This window comes from Eretmochelys imbricata, chromosome 11 (assembly GCF_965152235.1).
Source record: "Eretmochelys imbricata isolate rEreImb1 chromosome 11, rEreImb1.hap1, whole genome shotgun sequence".
Classification (NCBI taxonomy): Eukaryota; Metazoa; Chordata; order Testudines; family Cheloniidae; genus Eretmochelys; species Eretmochelys imbricata.
The window spans coordinates 81,891,089-81,916,461 of NC_135582.1; the positions used below are offsets into that span (position 1 = coordinate 81,891,089).

General features: G+C 52.3%; 1 protein-coding gene across 1 annotated transcript in view; it reads left to right on the forward strand.

The window, feature by feature from the left end:
* Positions 1–3,157: 3,157 nt before the first annotated feature.
* Positions 3,158–25,373, forward strand: part of KMO (kynurenine 3-monooxygenase) — a 42,448-nt gene continuing 20,232 nt past the window's right edge. The window contains exons 1-9 of the mRNA XM_077830053.1: positions 3,158–3,238; positions 8,494–8,563; positions 14,429–14,526; positions 15,608–15,697; positions 16,533–16,581; positions 19,881–19,968; positions 21,089–21,254; positions 23,120–23,191; positions 25,210–25,331. Of these exons, the coding sequence (XP_077686179.1) occupies positions 3,185–3,238; positions 8,494–8,563; positions 14,429–14,526; positions 15,608–15,697; positions 16,533–16,581; positions 19,881–19,968; positions 21,089–21,254; positions 23,120–23,191; positions 25,210–25,331 (809 nt within the window). The 5' untranslated portion in view covers positions 3,158–3,184. The remainder of the gene's footprint in view (positions 3,239–8,493; positions 8,564–14,428; positions 14,527–15,607; positions 15,698–16,532; positions 16,582–19,880; positions 19,969–21,088; positions 21,255–23,119; positions 23,192–25,209; positions 25,332–25,373) is intronic.

Consider the following 25,373-nt stretch of genomic DNA (forward strand, 5'->3'; position numbering starts at 1 on the left):
TCTCAACCCAGAATTCCAGTGGGCAGCGGAGACTGCGGGAACTGCGGGAAAGCGACCCACAGTGCAACGCTCCGGAAGTCGACTCTAGCCTCGGTCCTGTGGAAGCGCTCCGCCGAGTTAATGCACTTAGAGCATTTTCTGTGGGGACACACACTCGAATATATAAAACAGATTTCTAAAAAAACAAATTCTATAAATTCGACCTAATTTCGTAGTGTAGACATACCCTCAGTCCTCTCCCCTAAGCACCTCCCACCAGCCACTGAAGAGCTGATCGGCTTTCTAGGTTCAGCTTCATCGGCAAAAGTAAATGTGGAGGCGCCAGAATTTCTTTTCTTCAAATATTTGTCCATTTTTGAGTCTTCAATTGAAAATTCACCACAGCACCTTAAGGGCCAATAAGAAACCAGGGCTACTATGGGATACCCGACAAAGAGCAAGGTCATCGGAGCGTAGCATGATGCAACGTCTGCCTCACACAGGTACATCCACAGAGCAATGGCACAAAATGGTGATTTGGTTGTGACACTACTTAAAATAAATCAGAATCTTTTTACCTCCCAAGTGATTTTTCCAGAATTTTGCGGCACCCCCCTATATGTCTGGCGGCACACCAGCGTGCCGTGGCACACTGGATGGGAAACACTGCACTAGACTGCAATTCAACAGTCATTTGATCCTAATCTAGGTACTATCATGGTAACAGGGGCCTTGATTCTGACATGGTTGTGATGGGGCGTCTGGCCCACACTGGCCCATAAGGGGTTAATAGAGCCCTAGGGAGGCTGCACAAGAGGCATCCAATCAGAGAGGGGCTGCAGGGAGCAGCCAGTCAGGGTGGGGTTGACCCATATAAGGAGGGCTGCAGGGCAGAGCAGCTTCTGTTGCTCCCTGGAGCTCAAGGGAGGGAGGACTGGCTGCCTGGCAGGAGGAAGAAAGCCAGCACCCTGGGCAGGATCCGGGGAGCGAGCTGCTGGCTGACTGCTGGTGTGCTGAGGCCCTGAGACAAGGGCAGAGAAGGTGCTGGGGCTGCAGGAAGAGGCCCAGGGAAGTAGACTGAGAGGTTGGAGGGGACTGTAGCGAAGTGAGACTCACCATGCAGCGCCTCCTGCTGGTTACCCTGGGAATTAACTCAATTCCAGCTCAGAGCCCCCTCTGCTGGCCATGTGGCTCACCTGCCTCAGGCACCCCGTGTCCCTCCCAGTGCCCCTTACCCTGGTGTTCTGCCCCAGCAGTATCCCCACTCTCTGGGTCTCCTGTCCCAGGGGAACCCCCAGCCCTATAAGCCCACCTCACTGGTTACTGCCAGTCATCATCATGCCCCTGTTCACTGGGGCAGACTGCAATGTAGTGGCACTCACCATTGGCAAGGGGGGGTTGGACCTGCTGCCTTTCCCTGCAGCCCAGTACCTCTCTAGGCCTTCCTGTCAGGCCGCAGCTTGGGAGGTCGCCAGGCCTGAGCTCCCCAGCACTGCTCTGGCCACGGTACCCTTTGCTCCTTCAGGCAGCTAGGTCCATCTCTCTCCAAAGCGAGAGAGAGACTGACCCAGCTCCTGGCTCACAGCCCTTTTATAGGGCCAGCTGTCTCCTAATTGGGCGTGGCCCCAGCTGTGGCTGCCTTCCCAATCAGCCTACCTTTTCAGGAGTGGGGTAACTGCCCCGCTACAGGGAGGCAGCACATGGCTGCCACCTACAGGGTCCCTGGGCTGGGACCTGGAGTAGTAGGCGGGCCTGGGTCCCCGTCCCCCACGCACTGGCCACTGAGGAAGTGGCTGGACAGAGGACTGCCATTCCCCCGGAAGGGGGGAGCACAGAGTGTGGCGTGCGGGAGGGGCTGTGTCATGAAGAGGAGGCCCCTGTGCTGGAGTGATGTGGGTCCCTGGAGCAGAAGTGACAGCGGCGAGATGCCACCAGCAGAGGGTGAACTGGCTGGCAGAGCTGATCCCCCAGACACCCAGCAGGGGGCGCCGCAGTGGTGAGTCGCACCCCGGCACAATGGCCTTAAATTCTGTACAGACAGACTAGAAAACAGACATACCTGATGTGGGTAAATACAACTTAAGCTCCATATATAATTCCTATATGTCATTAGCCAAAGCATATTGTGGCAAGAAGTTCCACAAATTAGCACATTTTTTAAATTTTGCCTGTTTTGTCAGTACAGCAATTCATTGTATCCCAAAGCATGCTAAATATTGTACACACAGGAGGAGGCGCCAGGCTGGGGCCCAGGGGTTCGGAGTGTGGGAGGGGGCTCTGGGCTGGGGCAGAGGGTTGGGGTGTGGGAGGAGGAATGGGGTGTGGACTCTGGGGCGGGGCCGGGGATGAGGGGTTTGGGGTGCAGGAGGGGGCTTTGGGCTGGGGGGGGCAGGGCCAAGAGATTTGGAGTGTGGGAGGGGGTTGCGGGATGGGGCAGGGGTATGGGGTGTGGGCTCTGGAGTGGGGTCAGGGATGAGGGGTTTGGGGTGCAGGAGGGTGCTCCAGGCTGGGGGGGGGCAAGGTGTACAGAGTGTGGGAGAGGGCTCCAGGCTGTAGCAGGGGGTTGAAGTGCGGGAGGGGGTGAGGGCCCTGGCTGGGGATGCGGGCTCTGGGGTGGGGCCGAGGATGAGGGGTTGGGGTGCAGGAGGGGGCTCCAGACTGGGGGAGGTGAGGGGTTCGGAGTGTGGGAGGAGGCTCCAGGCTGGGGCAGGGGCTAAAAGCCCACTGGCTGCTAGCTAAATCTGTAGAGCCAGACTCATTTAACTCTCTGTCTCCGTCTCTCTCTGGTCTCGGTGCCGCTAGACGGGACAGGACACCTCACCCGGGGGGGGGGTGCGGGTGACAGATGCGCACAGCAGTCACGCAATGGACTCTTGGAAATTTGAAAGATACCTTTGTGTTTGCAACCCCCCACTGTAAATAGCACCCCCTCCCCCCCAGGTACCTGAGCCGAGCTGGGCCCTCTGCCTGGATCTGGCCTTGTCACATGGTCAGAGCTGATCCAATGATGAGTTTGAGGTTGGAGAAAAACCTGAATATTAACCAAGGAAGGTGAATCAGAGCATGACTAGACTGCCTGCTTCCCCTCCCCTCTGTTTGCTCTCTGGCAAATGCAGCCCGGCTGTGTAACAGCGTGAGCAGCGTCACTCGTCTCTCAGGGGACAGAAGACCACAAAAACCATGCTGCAGTGAGATTGTTGCAGTCATGAACTCCACTGACACTCAGAAGGGCAAAGTAGCCATTGTTGGAGGTGGTCTGGTAAGAAACTCACTGTTATCTGTGTTGTGGTTTGATTGGATCCAGGGCTGCGGCCTGGGATGAGAACAGACTGCCGCCCCGGCAAGCCATTCTTAGCAAGACCTGAAAATGTGAAGAGCTGTAGCAAAGTGCTTGGTGCTTGAGTTGTGTAACTGGCCAGTTCAGGCCCGGCTTTCAGAGTGAAAATCATTGGGCGGGCTGCGGCTACCACTGACAGAAGTGGGCTCCTCCAATCCAGGCAGCTGCCCCTGGGGGAGGCGTGATTGCTGGGAATAGCTGATCATGATGGTTGCAAGCATTTGAAATGCAGCCAGCTCTTTTGCCTCCTTTCTACAGTATTTGCTTGTCTGTGCCTAACTAGTTGCTTTGTAAATGAAGGGAATAACACCAACTCCGCTGGTGAGTTTAAACCTCAGGGCTCCTTGTAGCCCTCTGTCTTCATTACGGCACCGGCTCTTTCCGCAGCAGCCTGGAAGCTGGAATGGGCTCAGCGGAGCGACTGCTGGGGGAGCAGTGCCTAGCGTGTTGGTGCAGACAGGACTCTGCACCACATCCAGGGCTGCGTTTGCTGGGTCGAGCCTTTCTGCTGGGGCGCTGAGGGAGAGGCTGTTGAAGACCGAGCATGTGAACGAGTGACACGCTAGAGTGAGACAAGTGCCAGGACTGGGTGTGAAAAGCCACCCCTGCTGCACAGAGTCCCTGCCAGTTTCCCAGAGGAAGTGCCCTGCGTGGGAGCCGGTGGACGTGTGTTGCGGACACCTGGCGGTGTAACTCGCGGCAGTCCCTGGTCTGCCTCAAGTGCTGGGGACAAACTCTTGCCCCCCCGGGCCCCTTTTCTGCCTCGCAGCTGAACTCTAGGAGGCAGCCCAGGCCACGGTCTGGCTCCTCCGAAAGCTTTACCCCGCGTTACACCTCAGGACTGCTGTGTGCAAAGGGCTGCGTGGGCCTGTTCGTCGCAGCTCCCAGTCAGCCTCACGCAAAGGGGGAGCAACCCAGAACCGTGTCAGCAGGGTTTGGAGTGTCGCCGAAGCAACATTTAAACAACAGTTAACAGTGACTCGACTGTTTCCTTACACAGACCTCCACCCCTTGGCAGCTGTTACGGGTGCCCCAGCCTAACATTTACCCTTCTGCCTGGATTGCTGAGCTCCCCTGGCCCACCCCTGGGATGGGGGCGACCGTGGATGTGTTGGCGGGGGCGATTCTGGCTCTGCTGCAGGAACTCTCACCCCATGTCTATCCATTGCCTGCCCAGAAATTAATCCTGCCCCCCACCCTCCCGTGCTCCTCCTGGGGTTCTTCCCCCCCAGCCCTTCCCCAGCCTGTGATGCATTAGAGTTCCCTCTCCCCCTTCAGGACAGAGGATGGGGGCAGCTCCAGGGACTCTTTGCCCCCCTCTGCCCCACCAGGCAGTGTGCAGGAGGATGGGGGAGGAGCACAAGACCCATCCCATCCCCATTGCTCACAGGAGGGGGGGGAAGTGGGGCTGTTCCTTCCCCCACGCTCTGCCTCTCTGGCCTAGTTAGATGGGATTGTCTGTTGCTTCCAATCTGTCTGTATCCATGTGTTGTCTCTTGTCTTACATAAAGATTGTGCACGTCTTGGGACAGGGACTGTCTCTTTGTTCTGCACTGGTGCAGGGCCCAGCACAGTGGGTGGCCTGGTCCAGGACGAGAGCCCCTATGCAACAGTGATACAAAGAAAGAAATAACAACAAGAATAATGAAATTCATGTCTCCTCCCCACTGTTGATCTCCTTTTCCTTGAACTTAAAATCAAATGCTGTAATATAACATACATGGGGAACAGTAGCGTGAAGGCAGATTTGACACGTTTGCCAGATCTTTGCTCCTTGACTAGCCAGGTCAGTGGAACAGACTCCTGAAACAAAGGGTCCGGGTTGTCTTCTGGCATGGATTTGTAGCAGACCTTGTGGAAAATACACAAGGCAATGATGCTGGATATGCAGAAAGCAAGGGCAGCAGCTGTGGACGCTTCCCAGGTTGTTAGGCCTCTCCACCATCTAAAAAAAGAAAAGGAGGACTTGTGGCACCTTAGAGACTAACACATTTATTTAGAATCATAGAATCATAGAATATCAGGGTTGGAAGGGACCCCTGAAGGTCATCTAGTCCAACCCCCTGCTCGAAGCAGGACCAATTCCCAGTTAAATCATCCCAGCCAGGGCTTTGTCAAGCCTGACCTTAAAAACTTCCAAGGAAGGAGATTCCACCACCTCCCTAGGCAACGCATTCCAGTGTTTCACCACCCTCTTAGTGAAAAAGTTTTTCCTAATATCCAATCTAAACCTCCCCCACTGCAACTTGAGACCATTACTCCTCGTTCTGTCATCTGCTACCATTGAGAACAGTCTAGAGCCATCCTCTTTGGAACCCCCTTTCAGGTAGTTGAAAGCAGCTATCAAATCCCCCCTCATTCTTCTCTTCCGCAGACTAAACAATCCCAGCTCCCTCAGCCTCTCCTCATAAGTCATGTGTTCTAGACCCCTAATCATTTTTGTTGCCCTTCGCTGGACTCTCTCCAATTTATCCACATCCTTCTTGTAGTGTGGGGCCCAAAACTGGACACAGTACTCCAGATGAGGCCTCACCAATGTCGAATAGAGGGGGACGATCACGTCCCTCAATCTGCTCGCTATGCCCCTACTTATACATCCCAAAATGCCATTGGCCTTCTTGGCAACAAGGGCACACTGCTGACTCATATCCAGCTTCTCGTCCACTGTCACCCCTAGGTCCTTTTCCGCAGAACTGCTGCCTAGCCATTCGGTCCCTAGTCTGTAGCGGTGCATTGGATTCTTCCATCCTAAGTGCAGGACCTTGCACTTATCCTTATTGAACCTCATCAGATTTCTTTTGGCCCAATCCTCCAATTTGTCTAGGTCCTTCTGTATCCTATCCCTCCCCTCCAGCGTATCTACCACTCCTCCCAGTTTAGTATCGTCCGCAAATTTGCTGAGAGTGCAATCCACACCATCCTCCAGATCATTTATGAAGATATTGAACAAAACCGGCCCCAGGACCGACCCCTGGGGCATTCCACTTGACACCGGCTGCCAACTAGACATGGAGCCATTGATCACTACCCGTTGAGCCCGACAATCTAGCCAGCTTTCTACCCACCCTATAGTGCATTCATCCAGCCCATACTTCCTTAACTTGCTGACAAGAATACTGTGGGAGACCGTGTCAAAAGCTTTGCTAAAGTCAAGAAACAATACATCCACTGCTTTCCCTTCATCCACAGAACCAGTAATCTCATGATAAAAGGCGATTAGATTAGTCAGGCATGACCTTCCCTTGGTGAATCCATGCTGGCTGTTCCTGATCACTTTCCTCTCATGCAAGTACTTCAAGATTGATTCTTTGAGGACCTGCTCCATGATTTTTCCAGGGACTGAGGTGAGGCTGACTGGCCTGTAGTTCCCAGGATCCTCCTTCTTCCCTTTTTTAAAGCTTTTTTCAGTGGTTTTCCACTGCATGCATCCGATGAAGTGAGCTGTAGCTCACGAAAGCTTATGCTCAAATAAATGTGTTAGTCTCTAAGGTGCCACAAGTCCTCCTTTTCTTTCTGTGGATACAGACTAACACGGCTGCTACTCTGAAACCTCTCCACCCTCTGCCTTTTGCGTGAAGCAGTCTTGTCTGTGCCTGCCAGGGCTCAGTGCCCTGAAACCACCAGCCTCTGCCAGCACAGCCCAGCCTTCCAGGCCTTGCTCTCCATACAGGTAGTGATAGGCATGTGCCAATGCCTGAATACATGGTGCATTCCCTGCCGTGTCCAGTTCCTTATCCACCACACGCTCACCGAATGACCAGGCCTGCTGGTCCCAAAGGAACAGGACATGCCAATAAGTGAGCTTCAACTCAGGACCAGAACTTTGCTTAACACACCAGCACTGAGATATATTTGTAGTGGAAAACAAGACTACATTTATTATCAAAGACTTGAGACTCAAGTGATGGTGAGTAAGAGTACTGGAAACAAAGGGTTACATATAAAACAAATCATAACGCGCTTTTTAAAGACTAGACAGAACTAACGAGTTACTCTTTTGTCTAAAAAAGCTTATCACACCCAAAGTTCTCTCCAGCGTTTCCAACCAAGTCTGGCTGAGCCCCCTTTTTTCATGAAGCAAAGTCACTGGCCTTTTACTTTCTCAGTGAAGGATGCCAACATGTCGTCTTTGCCTCCCAAATATAGTGGAGCAAACCTCTGGTGTGTAGCTCTAGACAGGGTTCTCTCTCTCCCGCACGCACGCTGTTTTTCTCTTCCTGTTAGTTTCTCTTCTTGAAGACCCCTCAGTCTTTCATTTGCATGCAGTTCAGACTGGTGATAAAGACTCATTATGAAATGAGACAATACTCCATCGACACATAAACTGGCAGCCGGATAAACATCTCTTGTCTGACAGAAAAACTGTTTTTCACCTTTGCTGTGACCAGTACCTTGATACTGACTTTAAGAACATATTTTCAGTATCTACACGTGATTCCTTATCTAGTATCTGTACATACATTTCTTGATGCTTTTCATAACCAGCGTGACTCCAGCTTTCACTTGAGATCATTCTTTGGTGAACAGGAATGTACATGGCAGATGCAGGAAATTCCTGTAACCGCTCTGCATGCTTTTGCCAGTTGGCATTAAGAGGTTCTTAGGTCACAGCAACAGTCAAAAGCATGGTGTATGGGCAATATACAATCTAGATTTGCCTTTGTAGCACTTTGTGTATCTAGGCAAAGTTAGCCAGCCATAGGTTCCCTGAAGTCAGTTCACAAGAGAAACACCACAACACCCTAAATTCTCTCATGGTAGATAAATAGGGGCTTGACAATTGATGCAAACTCCAGCTTACTCTTGCCTACATGTAGAAGTCAGCACTGGTGCAGTTACAATGCTTGCTGAATCAGGGGTGTGTGTGCCTGAGTGTAGACAAGACCTACATTTCAGTGCGAAGGGATCTTTGATTGGGAACTTTGACCACCAAGTCCTAGCTACCCTGTATGCATGTTAGGGATTCTAGCGCCCTTTTCCTAGGAGAAGACGTCTCTCAGGTACATGGTCAAGATGCCCTGTTTCCTGCTGAGCTGTGTACCAGTTGGTTGTCACCGTCCCCTCTATAAGAAGCTGCCTGTCAGTGATGCTACATGTTTATAATTGGAAAGCACATTCAGAGTCTCTGCAAGGAAATTGTTCTATAACTGTAACATGTTTCTGTAACTCTCTTGTAGGTGGGTGCTTTAAATGTCTGTTTCTTTGCAAGAAGAGGGTTCCAAGTTGATATGTATGAAGCCAGAGAAGGTGAGCCCAGTCTTACTATAATTACACAATTACTAATCTGATCAATTCTTTATTTCCACCAGCTCCTAAAAAGGGGTGAGGTGGGGAGGGGGAAAAGGAATGTTATGGGCAAAGACTGTGGAACAAACAGAATCTGAAAATGTGTCTTTAGAATATTTCCTTAGCTTTCACTCAGAACATGTGATTGAAATGCTAGCATTTACTCTGCAATGTGCCTTTCTGAATGTGCGTGCAGGTAACACAATGAACCCAGCTTTCAGAACTTACAGGTGCCCTTCTTTTTACGCACCTATGGTAAGGGCTGATTTGAACGCCCAAGTCTGACAATTGGGCTCCTTACAGGATGTGTATAGTGATGCAGAAGCTGTCCCAGAAGCTTGCCAGTGCATGATTGATTAACGCTGTAGAATATTTGCTGACGCCCTGGGTTTGTCAAGGCTGAAGGTTGCGCAAGGTTTGAGTGCTCCATTCCCCTCAGTCCCAAAGCTATGTGGAGAAAGAGCTGCAAGAGGCACAGATACCGAAAGAGGAAGTTATTGCACCCAGGGCTTGTGTTTAACTTTTAAAGGTAACAAACCCTCTTAACAAGTTTTTGCTAAGGACGAGGCTAGTGGTAACGGTGACTAAAGCCTCATATACACAAAGCATCAGGAAAAAAGAGGATACTGTCATACATGTGAATGAATACCCAGTACCGCTGAGTCAGTTTCTCAACTTCAGCAGGGACCTGAAGAAGTCTTTACACTGCCAAGAGCTAACCTTGGATGTTCCTAGATGTAAGCGGGGGAACGGTCCCGCTCTTGTGGGGAACTTTCCTGATGTCTGCACGACCCCGGTGAAGTGGGCTAGCGAAAGGATCTGAGTCCTCGCTCCCACTTCCTTTGCCCTTGAGGACTCCCCTTCCACTCTCATGTCTGGCAGAGTCCTCGTAACCCCGACAAGGGTGGGGCTAGGATTCCTGGGGGGCTCGACCCCCAGCCCTGCAGTGGTCACCTAGGACAGGGGCTAGGGTGTCCCAACTCCGGGGTGCTCTCTCTGCACTGGGCGCTTCCCTGACCCACTGATCATTGCATACGATTTAAAGCAAATACAGTTTATTTAATCAGCAATTAATTTAATTAATTTAATTTAAAAAATTTAAAAGGAAAAATGGGAAAGATGAAAGAAAAACACATCACCCCGCTCTGTGGCAGGGAATGTCACAAACCATGTCTCTGGAACGTCAGGGCCGTTCACAGTTGGTTCCTTGTAAGTCCCAGGCCCCCTCTCAGGCCCTGGCTGTGCCGCAGGGATGCTGCGGGTCGGACACTTGCTCTGATGGTGGCCACACGCCTCCGGGCTTTGGGGGGTGGGACCCTTCTTCTGAGAGTCAGGCCCCCGTCGGGTTCAGATCCCCCTCCCATTCGGGCCTGCAAGGACCCTTGGCTGGCGGTGTCTTTCTGCGCTGGGCCCTTTGCCCAAGGCCCCCCTTGCCTGGCCCCAGTGGCTCACCACACCTGGCTCTGTGGCTACAGCCCTGCCCCCAGCCCAGGGTCTGCTCTCCCTGGGCTGTGTCTCTGCCCCGCTGGCTGGCCCGCCTCTGCTCCCCAGCTCAGCTCGGGCCCCTGCTCTCTCCTTAGCTGGCCCCACTCTGTCTGACCCAGGCAATTCCAGGTCACCCGGAGGATGGGACCTCCCTGGCCTCTTGACTTCATCATTAGCCTGCCCGCCCTGTCAATCAGGCTGACCTGGAGCGTTGGCCTCTCCCCACTGCCCCCAGGGACTGTCCGTCTCAGGGTCCTCGTTTCCCATCGACCCTTCCCCTTTTGGTACTGGGAGTTAGCAACCAAAACACCCCCACTGAATGTTAGTAAGGGGGCAACAGTCCCCTTACTTAGAGCAGAGGTGGGCCAAGTACGGCCCATGGGCCACATCCGGCCCGCGGGACCGTCCTGCCTGGCCTTTGAGCTCCCGGCCAGGGAGGCTAGCCCCCAGCCCCTCCCCGCAGCCATGCCACCATGCGGGCAGCGCTCTGGGCAGCGGGTTGCGTGCTCCTGCAGGGCAGCGCGGCAGCGTGTCTGGCTCCGGCCGAGCGGCGTGGCTGCCAGACATGCTGCTTTGAGCGGCATAGTAAGGAGGCCAGGGCCAGGGCCAGGGCTTTGGATAAGGGGCAGGAGGTTCCAGGGGGCAGTCAGGGGACTTGGAGCCTGGGGTGGCTGGATGGGGCGGAGGTTCTGGGGGGCGGGGCGGTCAGGGGACGGGGGACAGGGAGGTTGGATAAGTGTGGGAGTCCCGGGGGGCCTGTCAGGGGCAGGGGTAGGGATAGGTGTCGGGGCAGTCAGGAGACAGGGAGCAGGGGGGGTTGGATAGGGGGTGGGGTCCCAGGGAGCCGTTAGGGTCAGGGGTGTGGATAGGGGTCAGGGGACAGGGAGGGTTGGATGAGGTGGTGTCCCAGGGGAGTGGTTAGGGTCAGGGGGGCCCCGGGAGGGGCCAGTCAGGGGACAAAGAGCGGGGGTTGCGGGTGTTGGATGGGTCAGTGGTTCTGAGGGGGGTAGTCGGGGCGGGAAATGGGAGGGGTCGGATAGGGGGTGGGGGCCAGGCTGTTTGGGGAGGTACGGCCTTCCCTACCCAGCCCTCCATACAGTTTTGCAACCCCTCGGGCCAAAAAGTTTGCCCACCCCGTCCTAAAGGCTCACAGATGTGCTATAACCCATACATGCATCTAGCTGGTTGGCAAAAGACCAGCTAATATTAGAGGGATATGAATAAAACCCTGGTTTTTGCAATTCCTGGCAGTGCTGCCTCAGCTGATGGTCCAGCATAAGGTAAGCTGCAAGAAATAGGGCCCCGTGCACACCCTCGTCCTTGGAGATGGTATGAGTAGCTCAGGTTATTTTTGCTGAGGAAGGGAACCCCCTTTCCCCAGAGGCAGACACATGCACTACCCTGGTTCATTTCCAAAAAAATTGCAAAGGTTACTGGTTACTTAAAAGCCATTAAGCAAAGCTAGGAAAGTGGAGTATGGTCACACCACACGTTTTGCTAATGGACACCTATACTGGTATATAGTGCTAAAGGCAGTCAGAATAGACTGGAAAAATATATGTGGGATATTTATTGGTTTGGGTTTCCTGCACCAGGAACTAGAAGTTGACTTAAAAATCACATCCACTGGAACTCCATGACATGCTGTTCTGCTTCTCCTTCACAAGGAAGAGTCCAGGTCAGCGGAAGAGTCATACGTCCTCACAAAGCTTCCCACTGAGCATAATTCGTTTTACTGGGGCAGTTTCAGGCTTCAGTGGTGCTCCTCACAGCACCACCCCTCAGTACCGAATGTTTGCAGGATTACACCCCTAGGTTGCAAAAACAACGCTAGGTTTGTTGCATCCTTGTCCAAGTTAACGTTGTGCATATTCCAGAACCACTTCTCTGTACCTGGACGCTGCTCACGGTGGACAAGACATGCTGCAAGTCAGGGCTGAGGCAGCGTGGCAGTTATGTGGGGAAGTGTGCACAGCCCTTGCTCCTGCTGCTGGGTGACCTCGACTTGCACGTAAATAACACCAAGCACACGTTAGCATTTGGTCTCCCAGCTCACCTGAAACTGTAGTATTCATGTAGGGTGCTCCAGACAAACACACTCAGCCAGGCATGCTTCAGTCTGGGCGTGAACACGGAAGACACCACAAATGTTTAACCAGCACCTAATCCAGGCAAAGATCAGGGGCTCGTCCATCCAGGGGAGTTAATAAAGCTGGTTTGGCTCTCAGAGCTTTTGACTCCTCTCTGCTCTCCTAGGGCATGCTGGAGCCTAAGTGCCCAGCTTCGAGGCCAAGGTGTCAATGTGTTAGTAAAGATACACAACCACCTGATGGGCCCCACCATTGATTGGCCCCAAATTGCCCCTCTATCCCCACACTGCCTGAGAACATCACCAGGTTCACTGTAGGACACTGACAGAGGATTAGGATGTCGGGGGCACCAAACCCATACTGAATCCGTTCCTCAGTAGCACAAAGACTCCGCACAGGTAAAAGAGTTTGAAAGGACTTCTACCCTCAGCCTGGAGCTGTTCCGCACAGTGATCTCGCTTGCCCCCAGACTGCGTAATTCGGCTAGTGGAGCCCAGCACTGACAGCTGTGAACAGCTCTCGGTATGCTTTGCTGAAAGGATGCGTCATATGTGACTGGAACACAACATAGTAGAAACTCTGAGACAGAGATCTCCCAGTGTACATTCAACTAAAGAGGAAGTGAGGCTGGTTTGGTTTGGTTTTGCTTTATCCCTGCTGATCAGCCACCCTTACAAACATCTAAACAAGCCTGTGTAATGCTGCTTCTTTTTGCTGCATCGCTGGGATGGGGCTGATGGCGCCTTCCCCTCAGCATTCAATCACAGGCTAGTGTCCCTGCCTAGCTATTGTTCCTGCCACCTCTAAGCTCTTCCAATGGACTCTTTCCAAATGCTGCCTTGGCTAGCTCTTCTCCAGCTCCCTTTAGGGTCCCTTTCAGCATAGCTTTTGCCCTGGGCAGGCCTCAGAGACCACTCTCCATGATGGCTGCTCTCCTGGACCTACCTCTGCCCATCTCCCTGAGTTAGGTCCAGGAGAGCAGCCGCCATTCCCACAGGGCTGGGAGCAGCACAGATGTTCATTGGCTGCTCTCAGCTCTGCTGGTATAAGCTGCATTGCAGAGGAAATGGACACACTGAATGCAGCATAAAAGAGAACTTGGTTTTTACATCCAGGCTTTCGTGTTTTCCGGTTACTCAGCTCCAGCCACAGCTGTGGAGGGAGAGCCCACCTGCTGCTGTAAGAAATGACACACAGAAAGGTGGTTTACCACTAACAGTGCAGCTGTCAAAAATTAACAGTTCAAACAGATCCAGAGCAATGAATGAATTGACTCACGCCGGGGTGCGCTGGGCTGGTGCTGCAGTCTGGGAGCGCCTTTGGTACCTCGCTCAGGCACCAGGCACACGAAAGGAAAACAAGCAAGCAACGTCACTGACTTGAAATTGCAGCAACACTCGTGCAGCAAAGCCAACCCCAAATCTCTGTTGCGCCCTTTTTGGCCCTCCAGCATCGCTGGACTGGTCACCCTCAGAGAGCCAAGGTCACAGACTGGGGGGGGGGCAGGGGTGTTACTCTGGTTCCTCAATGGGAGACTCAAGAGGACCGTTCACCTTAAAAACAGGCCTCTACTGACCAGCTCCACTCAGCCAACCTCCCTCTGGAGCCACTGGGACCTGGGCCAAGCATGGGCTGCAGGATCAGGCCCACCTCACACAGCAGCGTGAAACGTACATGCTTTAAGGGCTAGATCCGACGCTCATTGAAGTGATGAGTCCTTCCATTGCCTGGGACCAGGCCCCTGGCGTCTGTGTCTGCCGCCTTATTCAGGCCGAGTGGCCCTTTGTCCTGAGAGTAACGCCATGCGTTTCATGGGGCTAGTCCTGGGGTAAGGTACCGCTCGGCTGGTGTCGAGGGGGCAAGGTCAGGTCCTTCGTAGGTGATGTACTTGCCCTCCAGGAAGCGAGGAATGTGCTGGCCTCTCCCTGCGAGGGGTGGGGGAAGGTGCCACTGGCCTGGGAGGCAGAAAGCCTGGTGGAGGCCAGGCTCCTGCCATGTCCCAGCCCCCTCAGGTCACATGCGCATGTCTCCGGCATGGCGTTGGAGCAAACCACCAGGCCTGCCGCCAGCTGCTGCAGGATCCTCAGTCTTGTGAAGCTGTGTGTAAATAAACGCCTGCTCTCATGGGAGGCTAGTGTAAAGCTTTGCTTCGACTCCTGCCTGGCTAGCCTTCTGCCGTGTGCACAGGCTTTCCTCTGCGCGCGAGCCATGGCCGCCCCAGGGACAAACCACAGCTGCTGTTTCCTTTCAGATATACGCGTCGCCAGAGCTGCTCGGGGCAGGAGCATTAACTTGGCGCTGTCTCACAGAGGACGCCAGGCCCTCAAGGCCATTGGGATGGAAGAGCAGGTAGCCGCACTGCCTCCCTTGGGGGGTTTAAGCGAATGCCTGACGACCTTTCGTCAAGCACAGGTTTCATTTCAGTTGCTGGCCGGCCGGGACAGCTCCAAGCCCTAGGGACAGGCCGTAGCTGTGCTTCTCCCTAACGTTGCCCGGGAGCCGTTAACACACCAAAGCCGTCCACTGGCACGGCCTCCCGAGATAATCGCCACTTCTCCTGCACGCCTGGCACTCCTCTGCTGCAGGGCACGCGGCCAAGGTGCGGGCAGCCTGGCAGGGCGAGTCCCGGGTCCCCTGGAGCAGGCGTGCGCGGAGGCCATGCAGCTGGCGCTCTGCTGTCGTGCCAGGGGACCTAGAGAGAGAGAGCACCGGCTCTTCATGGCAGCTATCTGGGCCGAGAGCCCTCGGAGGAGTAAGGACGGGGGGAGGGCAAGTACGATGCAGTCAGTGGAAGCATCATCCCTAGAAAGCCAGGTGTGGGCAGTGGCGCCAGGGAGCAGAACAGTGGGGCTGATTTTCAGGTCTAGGCCCCAAGCCATCCAGGGATAAAGCTGAATTTTCCCATATATCCTCAGCCCAGGGCCTGCTGCAAAGGCCATGGAAATCAGAGCCTTTCCACAGACCTCACTGGGCTTTGGCTCAGGCCCGCAGTGTGCCATGAGCTCCGCACAGCCCGCTTGAGTGCAAGCCCTGCCCCTGCCGCGTGGGGTCTAACTGCAGCTGCTCAGGCTTGTGCCCTTTCAGATCTGAGGGGAGAATAAAGCCCAGGTCATACACAGCTCGTACCCCAGTGCAGCACCTTGGCTTGGATTCCCACACAGGCGCTGGGGGCTTTACGGACCTTTTCCGGCCAAACCAACTTGCCAGGGATTTTTATTAGAAGGAGCTGGCAGCTAATTGTCTCAGTGAGCTGCAGCAGTTTTATAGCGTAGCACATCACACATTGCCAGGGCTGGATTAGGGATCCCTGACTCGCTGGGCTGGGCCTAGGCCCCATTGGACTTAGTGGGCTTCAGGGAGTCACACACTGGCCCCTCAGCCTCACTGTTGGAGCTGAAGGTAATGGAAGTCTCTTCCCTTTTGATTTCAGATTGTGGCCAAAGGCATCCCCATGCGGGCCAGGAGGATACACACGCCCTCGGGAAAAACATATTCCATCCCCTATGGAACAAAGAGCCAGGTATTTTCCTTCCACACATGCCTTGGGGGCAGGGGCCTTTGTTTACGTTCACCGGACCGGTGTTACAGCAATGTGTAATGCTCAGTGATCGCATCCGTGTGTGGACGAAAAGATGCCCTGGGGAGTGAGTTAAGAGTAATTATGCACAAAACCTTCCTTATCCCCCTCTCTGCATTTTCCATTGCACCCTGTCTGGCTGGGGCTGTGCTCTGAGCCCTCAGGGAAGGGACTGTACACCATCAGCACCATAATGATGGAACAAAGTACATATTTTGGCTATTTTGCCTCTAATGCAAAAAATATCTTGTGGCCAAGGGACACTGTAATGTTTTTTATAACCATAAAACACAAATATTTTAACTCCTCTGGGTCCTCACAAAAACTGTCCCAATGGTTTGTTTCTCACAATCCAACTGTGTAAACGTGGCCTCAATTCCCTATGCCTTGCAATCCCACCTGGGGGCCCACCCCATTCCCATCTCCTCTCAGCCACCAGCCATGACACCCGGTTTTTCTGCTCCACCACATTCTCCCTCCCAGCTTTCCCCACATGCAGCCTTCCTGCCTCACCCAGCATTCCCTTCCCCCAGCCCTGCTGCCCCCTCCAGTGCCCCCCACAGCAACGAGAGCACTGCTGGAAGACTGTGTCCAGTTCGGGTTGAAAAACTGGAGAAGGTTCAGAGCCTTGTCTCACCTTCAGCAAGACAGCTCATGTGCTTACAGTTAAGGACTCGTGTCAGTGTTTGCAGGACTGCTGCCTATCATGTCATCCTCCAAACATTTTTTGCAAAAAATGCTCCAGAAATACTCACTTCCTAAAACTGTTTCCCTGCAGTACATTCTCTCTGTGGACAGAGCAAATTTAAACAAAGAGCTGCTAACAGGTAAGTGTCCTGGCCTTTTTGGAGTGCTCCTAGGCCCTTTTCACTTTGTCCTACCTAAGAAAATCTAGGGTTGGACCAAGGATTTAAAGTAGGGCTGTCAAGCGATTTAAAAAAAATTAATCGTGATCAATAGCGCAATTAATCGTGCTGTTAAACAATAACAGAATATCATTTATTTAAATATTTTGGATGTTTTCTACATTTTCAAATATTACAAAAATTACAAAATTAAATATTATTTCAAAAACTACAGCACAGAATAGAAAGTGTACAGTGCTCACTTTATATTTATTTTTTATTACAAATATTTGCACTGTTAAAAAAACAAAAGAAATAGTATTTTTCAATTCACGTCACAAATCTACTGTAGTGCAATCTCTTTATCATGAAAGTTGAACTTAGAAATGTAGAATTATATACAAAAAATAACTGCACTCAAAAACAAAACAATGTAAAGCTTTAGAGCCTACAAGTCCACTCAGTCCTACTTCTTTTTCAGCCAATTGCTAAGACAAACAAGTTTGTGTACATTTACGGGAGATAATGCTGTAAACAAGAAGCGGGCAATGTCACCTAAAAGTGAGAGCAGATGTTTGCATGGCACTGTTATAGCTGGCGTCACAAGATATTTACATGCCAGATGCGCTAAAGATTCATATGTCCCTTCATGCTTCAACCACCATTCCAGAGGACTTGCTTCCATGCTAATGACAGGTTCTGCTCAATAAAGATCCAAAGCAGTGAGGCCTGACACATGTTCATTTTCATCATCTGAGTCAGATGCCACTAGCAGAAAGGTTGATTTTCGTTTTTGGTAGTTTGGGTTCTGTAGTTTCCGCATTGGAATGTTGCTTTTTTAAGACTTCTGAAAGAATGCTTCCCACACCTCATCCCTCTCAGATTTTGGAAGGCACTTCAGAGACTTAAACTTTCGTTCGAGTGCTTTAGTGATCTTTAGAAATCTCACACTGGTACCTTCTTTGCGTTTTGTCAAATCTGCAGTGAAAGTGTTTTTAAAACAAACAATATGTGCTGGGTCATCATCCGAGATTGCTATAACATGAAATATGTGGCAGAATGCAGGTAAAACAGAGCAGGAGACATACAATTCTCCCCCAAGGTGTTCAGTCACAAATTTAATTAACATATTATTTTTTTAATGAGCATCATCAGCATGGACGCATGTCCTCTGGAATGGTGGTTGAAGCATGCAGGGACATATGAATCTTTAGCGCATCTGGCATGTAAATATCTTGCGATGCCAGCTACAACAGTGCCATGCGAACACCTGTTCTCACTTTTAGGTGACATTGCCCGCTTCTTGTTTACAGCATTATCTCCCATAAATGTAAACAAACTTGTTTGTCTTAGCAATTGGCTGAATAAGAAGTAGGACTGAGTGGACTTGTACGCTCTAAACCTTTATATTGTTTTGGTTTTGAGCTCAGTTATATAACAAAAAAAATCTACATTTGTAAGTTGCACTTTAACGATAAAAAGAGATTGTATTACAATATTTGTATGAGGTGAACTGAAAAATACTATTTCTTTTGTTTGTTATTTTTACAATGCAAATATTTGTAATCTAAAATAATAATATAAAGTGAACACTGTATACTTCATATTCTGTGTTGTAATTGAAATAAATATATTTGAAAATGTCAAAAAATATCCAAAAATATTTAATAAATTTCAATTGGTATTCTATTGTTTAACAGTGTGATTAAAACTGCAATTAATTGCAATTAATTGACAGCCCTAATTTAAAGGCTATGGTGCTGTAGAGACATAATATAGATGCTTCCTGCATCAACTGAAGGGGTTTTTCCATCAGTGTAGGCAATCCAGCTCCCCAGGGAGCAGTCGCTAGGTCAATAGATTAATTTTTCTGTCGACCTAGCCATGTCTACACAGGGGCAGGGTGTGTGTGTGTGTGTGGGGGGGGGGGGGGTTAGGTTGGCTTAACTAGGGCACTCAGGGCTGTAAAGTTTTCACACCCCTGAGCTACATAGCTAGGTTGATCTAAGTTTTAAGTGGGCTAAGTTTCCATGGTTTCCTCTGGAAATGCTGCTCTGGTTCTCCAAGAGTTCTGGGTCTCTTCATGATAGTCAGAAGCCACTAACAGAGTCTACAAGTACAGACTAACATGTAGCTTTTGAAGACACGTCTCGAATAATACTTAAAACTTATCTAGAGTGTTTTTTATCTGAAAGTCGAAAGGCATTTTACAAACATTAACCCCCCAACACACCTCTATGGTAGGAAAACACTGTGCTCAGTTGACAGAGGAACAAACTTGGACTAGAGAGAGTAAGGTCCAATGTTACAAAAGTTGCTACAAACTTTGGGGTGCCTCATTTTGGGGCTGCCTAATTGTCTCAAACTGGGTGCCAGAATTAGCAGGTCCTTCTGAACATTTGGCCCTGAATTATGTGGCCAGGCTCTCACTCCCACTCTGTGGCTGCTGTGGAAGTCGGCTTTAGGATTCCAAACTCCCTGCGTTCTGGTCTGGCACCTAGAACACATTTTAAAATGGGGATGTAAGGGAGAAACCAGCAGCAGCATTTAAAACAAATGTGGCCCTGATATGTAAATTTGTTTTAAGGACTGATTTCCAGAGCACTAGCTCTGAGAGACAGCATCCTGGTGCACATGGAAACTGAGCCCACAGATTAGACGTTCATTGAAAAACAGCTGATATCACGGGGGATTTTGATGGTGGGTGATGTTGAAGATTGGGTGAGATAATTTGAACTGTTCCTAATTATCTGCTTTGTGTATAAATAAGGGGAAAGTTGACAGGAAAGCTAAATAACCCATCTCTTCAGTGTATTTGCATTCTACTGAGTCCAACTGAACACTGAGTTTGGAATGCAACATGGAGTGATTTAACAACATTACTAGGAAAAAAGTCATTACTTGCAGCATGTTACAAAGTAGTTACGTGTCAGCCGTACAGCTGGGTGGCCACATTCTGCCCTTGGGTGCGTGCACATATCTCCCGTTGGCTGCTGGGGGGTCACACAGGCCCAGTCTCTGTGATGATTCCTATGCTGCAGGGACAGGAGTCATAGCGGTATCTGAAGATTACCCTTGTCTCGGTGAACAAGAATATTTTGCCAGGATGTATTGCACTTAGTAAATACTTTTCACAAGTTTTAACCATAAAATCTCGCTCCCTCCCCGCCCCCGCCCACAGAAGGAATCTAATTTGATCAAAGAGATGAAAAGGGCGCTCTCTGGGATAGCTGTGTGGGCTCGTTCAATCCATTACATTGAAACTTCTCTTCTTTTCACAGCTGCTGAGAAGTACCCCAACGCTAAGTTGTACTTTGGACACAAGCTGCTCCGCTGCCACATTGAATCAGGGCTATTAACCTTACAAGGGTAATGCAGGCCCCATCCCTGAGAGTGCTCTCTTCATAGAGCTTTTGCCTAATAATTAATCAAAACAAACAACTGGGCAAGGCTGTTCTGAGCTGACCCTTGACGTCAGGTTTGTGAAGACTCAGACATTGCAGCAGTTTTCATGAAGAGTTTAAAAGTGCCAAAGCAACTACATCAGCAATGAGCCAGACACATGGATTTATTTGTTTGTGCAAGTAACAAACATGCTTGTCTTGCCACCTTTAGTTTTCCATCCATGTCCTGGCTAGACAGTCTCCCCTGAGGTAAGGTGATGACTTGGTTTCTGTGACCTGGCAGGTTTGGATCACACCCCAGCACCGTCAGCGTTGAACCAGTCCGTCAGATTTATGATGTGTTTGTTCTCCTGTGAGGGGATCTTGGTGGCCATTGCGCAAAGGTGTCTGCGGTGTCTGTCTGGATATTCAGATACACCCTGTTCTAGCTGAGCGTGACGTATGGTATGGCCCTGCATGGCCCTGAAACACTGGCGGCTGCTGTCAGCACTAGGTCACCCTGTAAACAGAGGCCTTTTACACAAAGCTGTGGAGACTAGTTCACAAACACCATCTTTAATAACCTACAGACTAAGTCCTTACTCCACCCCCAGAGCTTATTAACTGATGGCCAGGACCTTGGGGTTCCACGCTTTGCTCTGCAGCATGGGGCAGAGGCTGCCTGCGGGGATCACCTGGGCATGTCACTTCGTCCACTACAGGGCCTTGGGTACACGTGGCACCTCACGTTCCCCTGGTCACTGCCTGTGGCACACAGGAGTTTAGTCTCCTGAGGCCTGAAATGCTTTGGTCTAACTCAGTCACTGAGCTCAGCACAGGTATCGGGGTGAAATGTAACAGCCTGTGATAGGCAGCCAGGCTCAATGGGCCAGATGGGACTCTATAAAATCTACGTTGATCAAACAGTCTCTTCATACACCTGAAGGCTAAACACAGCACCCAAAAATCAAGTCCAAAAGAGTGCTTAGACACCTCTTCAGCAGAGAGCAAACGGCCCATCTACCCTGGCCACTGGTGCTGAGGGAGTTCACTGATCCAGGCCAAAGTCCTGCAGCCTCATTTTAATGGTTTCTCTTGTTTTTCAGACCTGACCAAACACCCATGGAAGTCACCTGTGACCTCATTGTGGGATGTGATGGAGCCTTTTCTACAGTCAGAAAGCCGTTCATGCGGCAAACTTGCTTTAACTACAGCCATGTGTACATTCCTCATGGGTACATGGAGTTGACCATCCCACCCAAGGATGGGGACGTAAGTAGCCGCCCTCCATCCTGTGCTCTGCTGTAACACCCTGGTCCTTGCCACAGCAACCCTTCTAGAAATCCCTTTTAAGAATGTTGGCTCTGGGGGAGGGATGGGGCTGGTCCTGCCTCTCAGAGCTATTATTTCAGGCTCCCTGCAGACTCAGGCAGACATCACTGCAATGTGCCTGTTTTCAAGATTATCACAGGATCCATAAGAGCTGGTAGAACCAGTTAATCTTGGCTTTAAAACAGGTGGTAGCACAAGGCAATTGCTTGTTAGCACAGGACTTGCAAACAGTGAGTATCTGGGCTCTGCTCAATGCCCGAGCATCCCTGGGGGAGACCTTAGAACCCACCGATGCCCCTCTGCACGCCCTCCTCTCCCACCAGTGCTTGGAATCAGACGCAGCTTTCACCGAACCGACAGCTCCTTTCATTTTGGGGGAGGGCTCCTGCAGTCAGTCTCTGGTGCTGAAGGAAAAGGGAAGGGAGTGCTGCTGTGGCTCTGGGAAGCCAGTAAGTGGTGATGTCAGCAGACAGTCTAGGACACCACTAGGGCGGGGCACTAATGATAGCAAATGGAGGAAGAGTAGGGTTGCCAGGCGTCCGGTTTTCGACAGTCGAAAAGGGACCCTAGCAGCTCCGGTCAGCACCGCCGAGCGGACCGTTAAAAGTCCGGTCGGTGGGGCTGCGGCGCTCAGATGGGCTAGTCCCTACCGGTCCTGGCTCTGGGGCTGCAGCAGGTCTGGCACCTAGGCCGGGGGGTGGGCCCTACAGGGCTCCACGCGCTGCCCCCTCCCCAAGCACCGGCTCCACACTCCCATTGGCTGGGAACCACGGCCAATGGGAGTTGGGGGAGCGGTGCCTGTGGGCGAGAGCAGCACGTGGAGCCTCCCAACTCACCTAGGAGCTGGACCTGCTGCTCACTGCTTCTGGGGCGCAGTGCGGAGCCAGGACAGGCAGGGAGCCTGCCTTAGCCCTGCTGTGCCATGATTGGGAGCCGCCCGAGGTAAGCTGGTGCCCCAACCCCCTAGCCCAGCCCTGAGCCCCCCCAAACCTGGAGCCCCCTCCTGAACCCCAAACCCTTCATTCCCAGCCCCACCTCAGAGCCTGCACCCCCAGCCAGAGCTCTCACCCTCCCCTGCATCCCAACCCCCTGCCCCAGCCCAGAGCCCCCTCCCACACCCTGAACCCCTCATCCCCAGTCCCACCCCAGAGCCTGCACCCCAACCCCCAGCATCAACTCGCAGTCCCCTCCCACACTCAGACTCCCTCAGCCCCACCCCCAGCCTAGAGCCCTCTCCTGCACCCCAGCCCCCGCGGCCCCACCCCAGAGCCCGTACCCCCAGCCCAGAGCCCATATGCCCTCCCACAGCCCAAACCACTGCCTCAAGCCGCAGCCCCTTCCCATAGTCCGAATCCCTCGGCCCCAGCCTGCCCCCTTCTGCACCCCAAACCCCTCATCCCCAGCCCCACCCCAGAACGTGCACCTCCAGTTAGAGCCCTCACCCCCTTCCACACCCCAACTCTCTGCCCCAACCCCAGTGAAAGTGAGTGAGGGTGGGAGAGAGTGAGCCACCGAGGAGGGGGAATGTAGTGAGTGGAGGCGGGGCCTCAAGAAGGGGCAGGGGAGGGGTCTCGGGGCAGGGGGCGGGGCTAGGGTGTTCGGTTTTGTGCGATTAGAAAGTTGGCAACCCTAAGGAAGAGGCAGGAGTGAGTGGGGTGGGGATGATGGGGAAATAACCCAGCTTGCTAAGGCTTTTACCCCCTGTGAAATGGTGCAGTTTCCGTCTACCCTGCCTGCCTCTCTGCAGGGCTGATCTGTGGGTAATGGGCTTGCTAAAGAGACACTGACCAGTCCCTTCCTTTCAGTTTGCCATGGAAGAGAATTACCTTCACATCTGGCCCAGGAACACCTTCATGATGATTGCGCTGCCTAACCTGGTAAGAACCCACCACTGCCATTCCTTCGGGGCACAGGGACGGCTCCAGGCCTGGCTCCTGCAGAAGCTCTGGGGGCAGGAGGGGGCTTGGGGAGATACACGGACCCTAGCGCTGCCATGGTGAGCGGGGTGGACTCTTTAACCCAGGGAGGCTCACAGACTGAATCCGTGCTCTGCCGCTGATTGGGGCCATGATGGGGTGGGGAGAGGTCTCTCCTGTTTGTGCCCCATTCCCACGTAAAGGCCAACCACAATCTGACCCTCTGTGGAACAGACCAGGAAAGTGCAGACCCTGTGTGAAAGGGCCTGACCCCCAATTGACTCAAAGCTGGGCCTGGCGGCAGTGCATAACACACGGTTAGCAAGTGGTCTAGCAATGTGCGAGTGGGGGAGGAACAGCAGGAAGTGGAAACAGCAGCCCCACAGAGGCTGGCAGGACACACCTAGCCCATGCAGATACAGCCTGGATCCTCCCTGCAGCTCATCGGCACATTAACCCAACTCCTCTTTAGAAACTCCTGATGGCAAATGCCCGCAATTTCAGAACTCCCCCGACTGCTGCCGCCCTGTGCTGGACCCTCACACCAACTCTTCTGGTGAACTTGGCAATGGTGCCAGGTCCCAGAATGTGGGGCTGAGACTATTATGGAACATGGCACTAAGTTCAGTTCCCTTACTCCAAAGGCGGACGGAGACGAGGTCCAAGCTGCTCTCCAGCGGGCTGCATTCAGTATATGACCTGTGCTCCGCAGAAGGTCAGAGTGCTCCCTCCTGCCCTGAAAAGCTATGACCATGAATGCACATGGGCAGATGGCCAGGTCCAATGATACACCTGGTGCAATGTACACCTGGTCCAATGATAATGTTCTTTGGGTAGCTGGATCTGCTGGGGATTCCAGCCCCTGGCACATGGGTGAAGAGAATGCTCCATAATGCGGGTGCAGACAAAAGCAAAGGGCCTGCTCCCGTTCCTTTGGAAGTAATGCAGTTTGGTCACTGACTTTGGCAGGAGCAAGCCACAGCCAGCCCATCCTACTGGCAGAAGGCTTGGCGAACAAACTGGGCCCTTCCAGTGTCCCCTCCCTAACAGGCCTCCCCCGTCCTGCTGCACAGGACAGCATGCTCCTCCTGCCAGCCTCACCAGTGGATCCCTGCACTGATACACCCCAGCACTGAGCTCCACTCCCTCCTTTCCCACTTCTCCCACTCTCTACCCACCCCCAACTCCCCTGTACCGCACCCGCCACCACCTGCCCTACCAAGTCATGGCCATGACCAATCTGTGCTCTAGCTCCTTCTCCCCCCTTTCCTCCCTGTCTGCAACTTGTGTGTGCTTGGAGACAGGCCTGTCCTCGGCACTTGGTGCATGCCGAGACCGTTGTGGGCGCTATGAGGATACAAACAATCCATGACAAAAGCAAGACGGGAAATGGGGCAGCTGTTGCAGTCTGTAAGGGACTGCGGAAGACTTTGTTACGGCCTAGCTAGGGAACTTCCGCTTTCTCGAGGCCGCCCGGTCACTGCAGGACATGGAGAACCACCTTGAACCGGTTTTAGGCTAGTTTGTGTCTGCCTTGCATGGCCTGTTGCCAGGTAGCGGAAAGCCCCTTTAGGGAAGTACCTAATTATATATTCACAAGCTGTTTCTGTGTACTGCTTGTTATGGCTCGCTGTTCACCCCTTCGTCAGACTCCGTCCCAGGCACAGCTCCGGTGTGCTGGGTTCTCCACCTCCATGACAGCAACGCTTGGAGTCCCCGTTGCGGGTGTGTCATTAACCTTCAGTAAAGCCAATAAATTGCTGCTTAGCTGCGTGTGGGTCTCGTTTTCTCAGAGTACCTCTGCCGGCCTGCAGTGCTTCGAACACCTTGGCCCAGAACACAGTCCTCACCCCCTTTCCAAGCTGAGCTGTTTGCCTCCCTCGCTGGGTCACCGGCTGAGCTCTGTGCTGCATCTCCAAGCACACAGGGCTCATCTCGACCCTCTCAGCATCTCTTTGCTTTTCCCTTTCAACCCACAGGATAAGTCGTTCACCTGCACGCTCTTCATGCCCTTCGAGGATTTTGAACGGCTCACGACAGGCGATCAAGTGCTGGATTTCTTCCAAACCTACTTCCCAGATTCAATTCCCCTCATAGGAGCGTAAGTGTTATTTCTGGTGTTTCTTTGTTAATTAGTGCACTG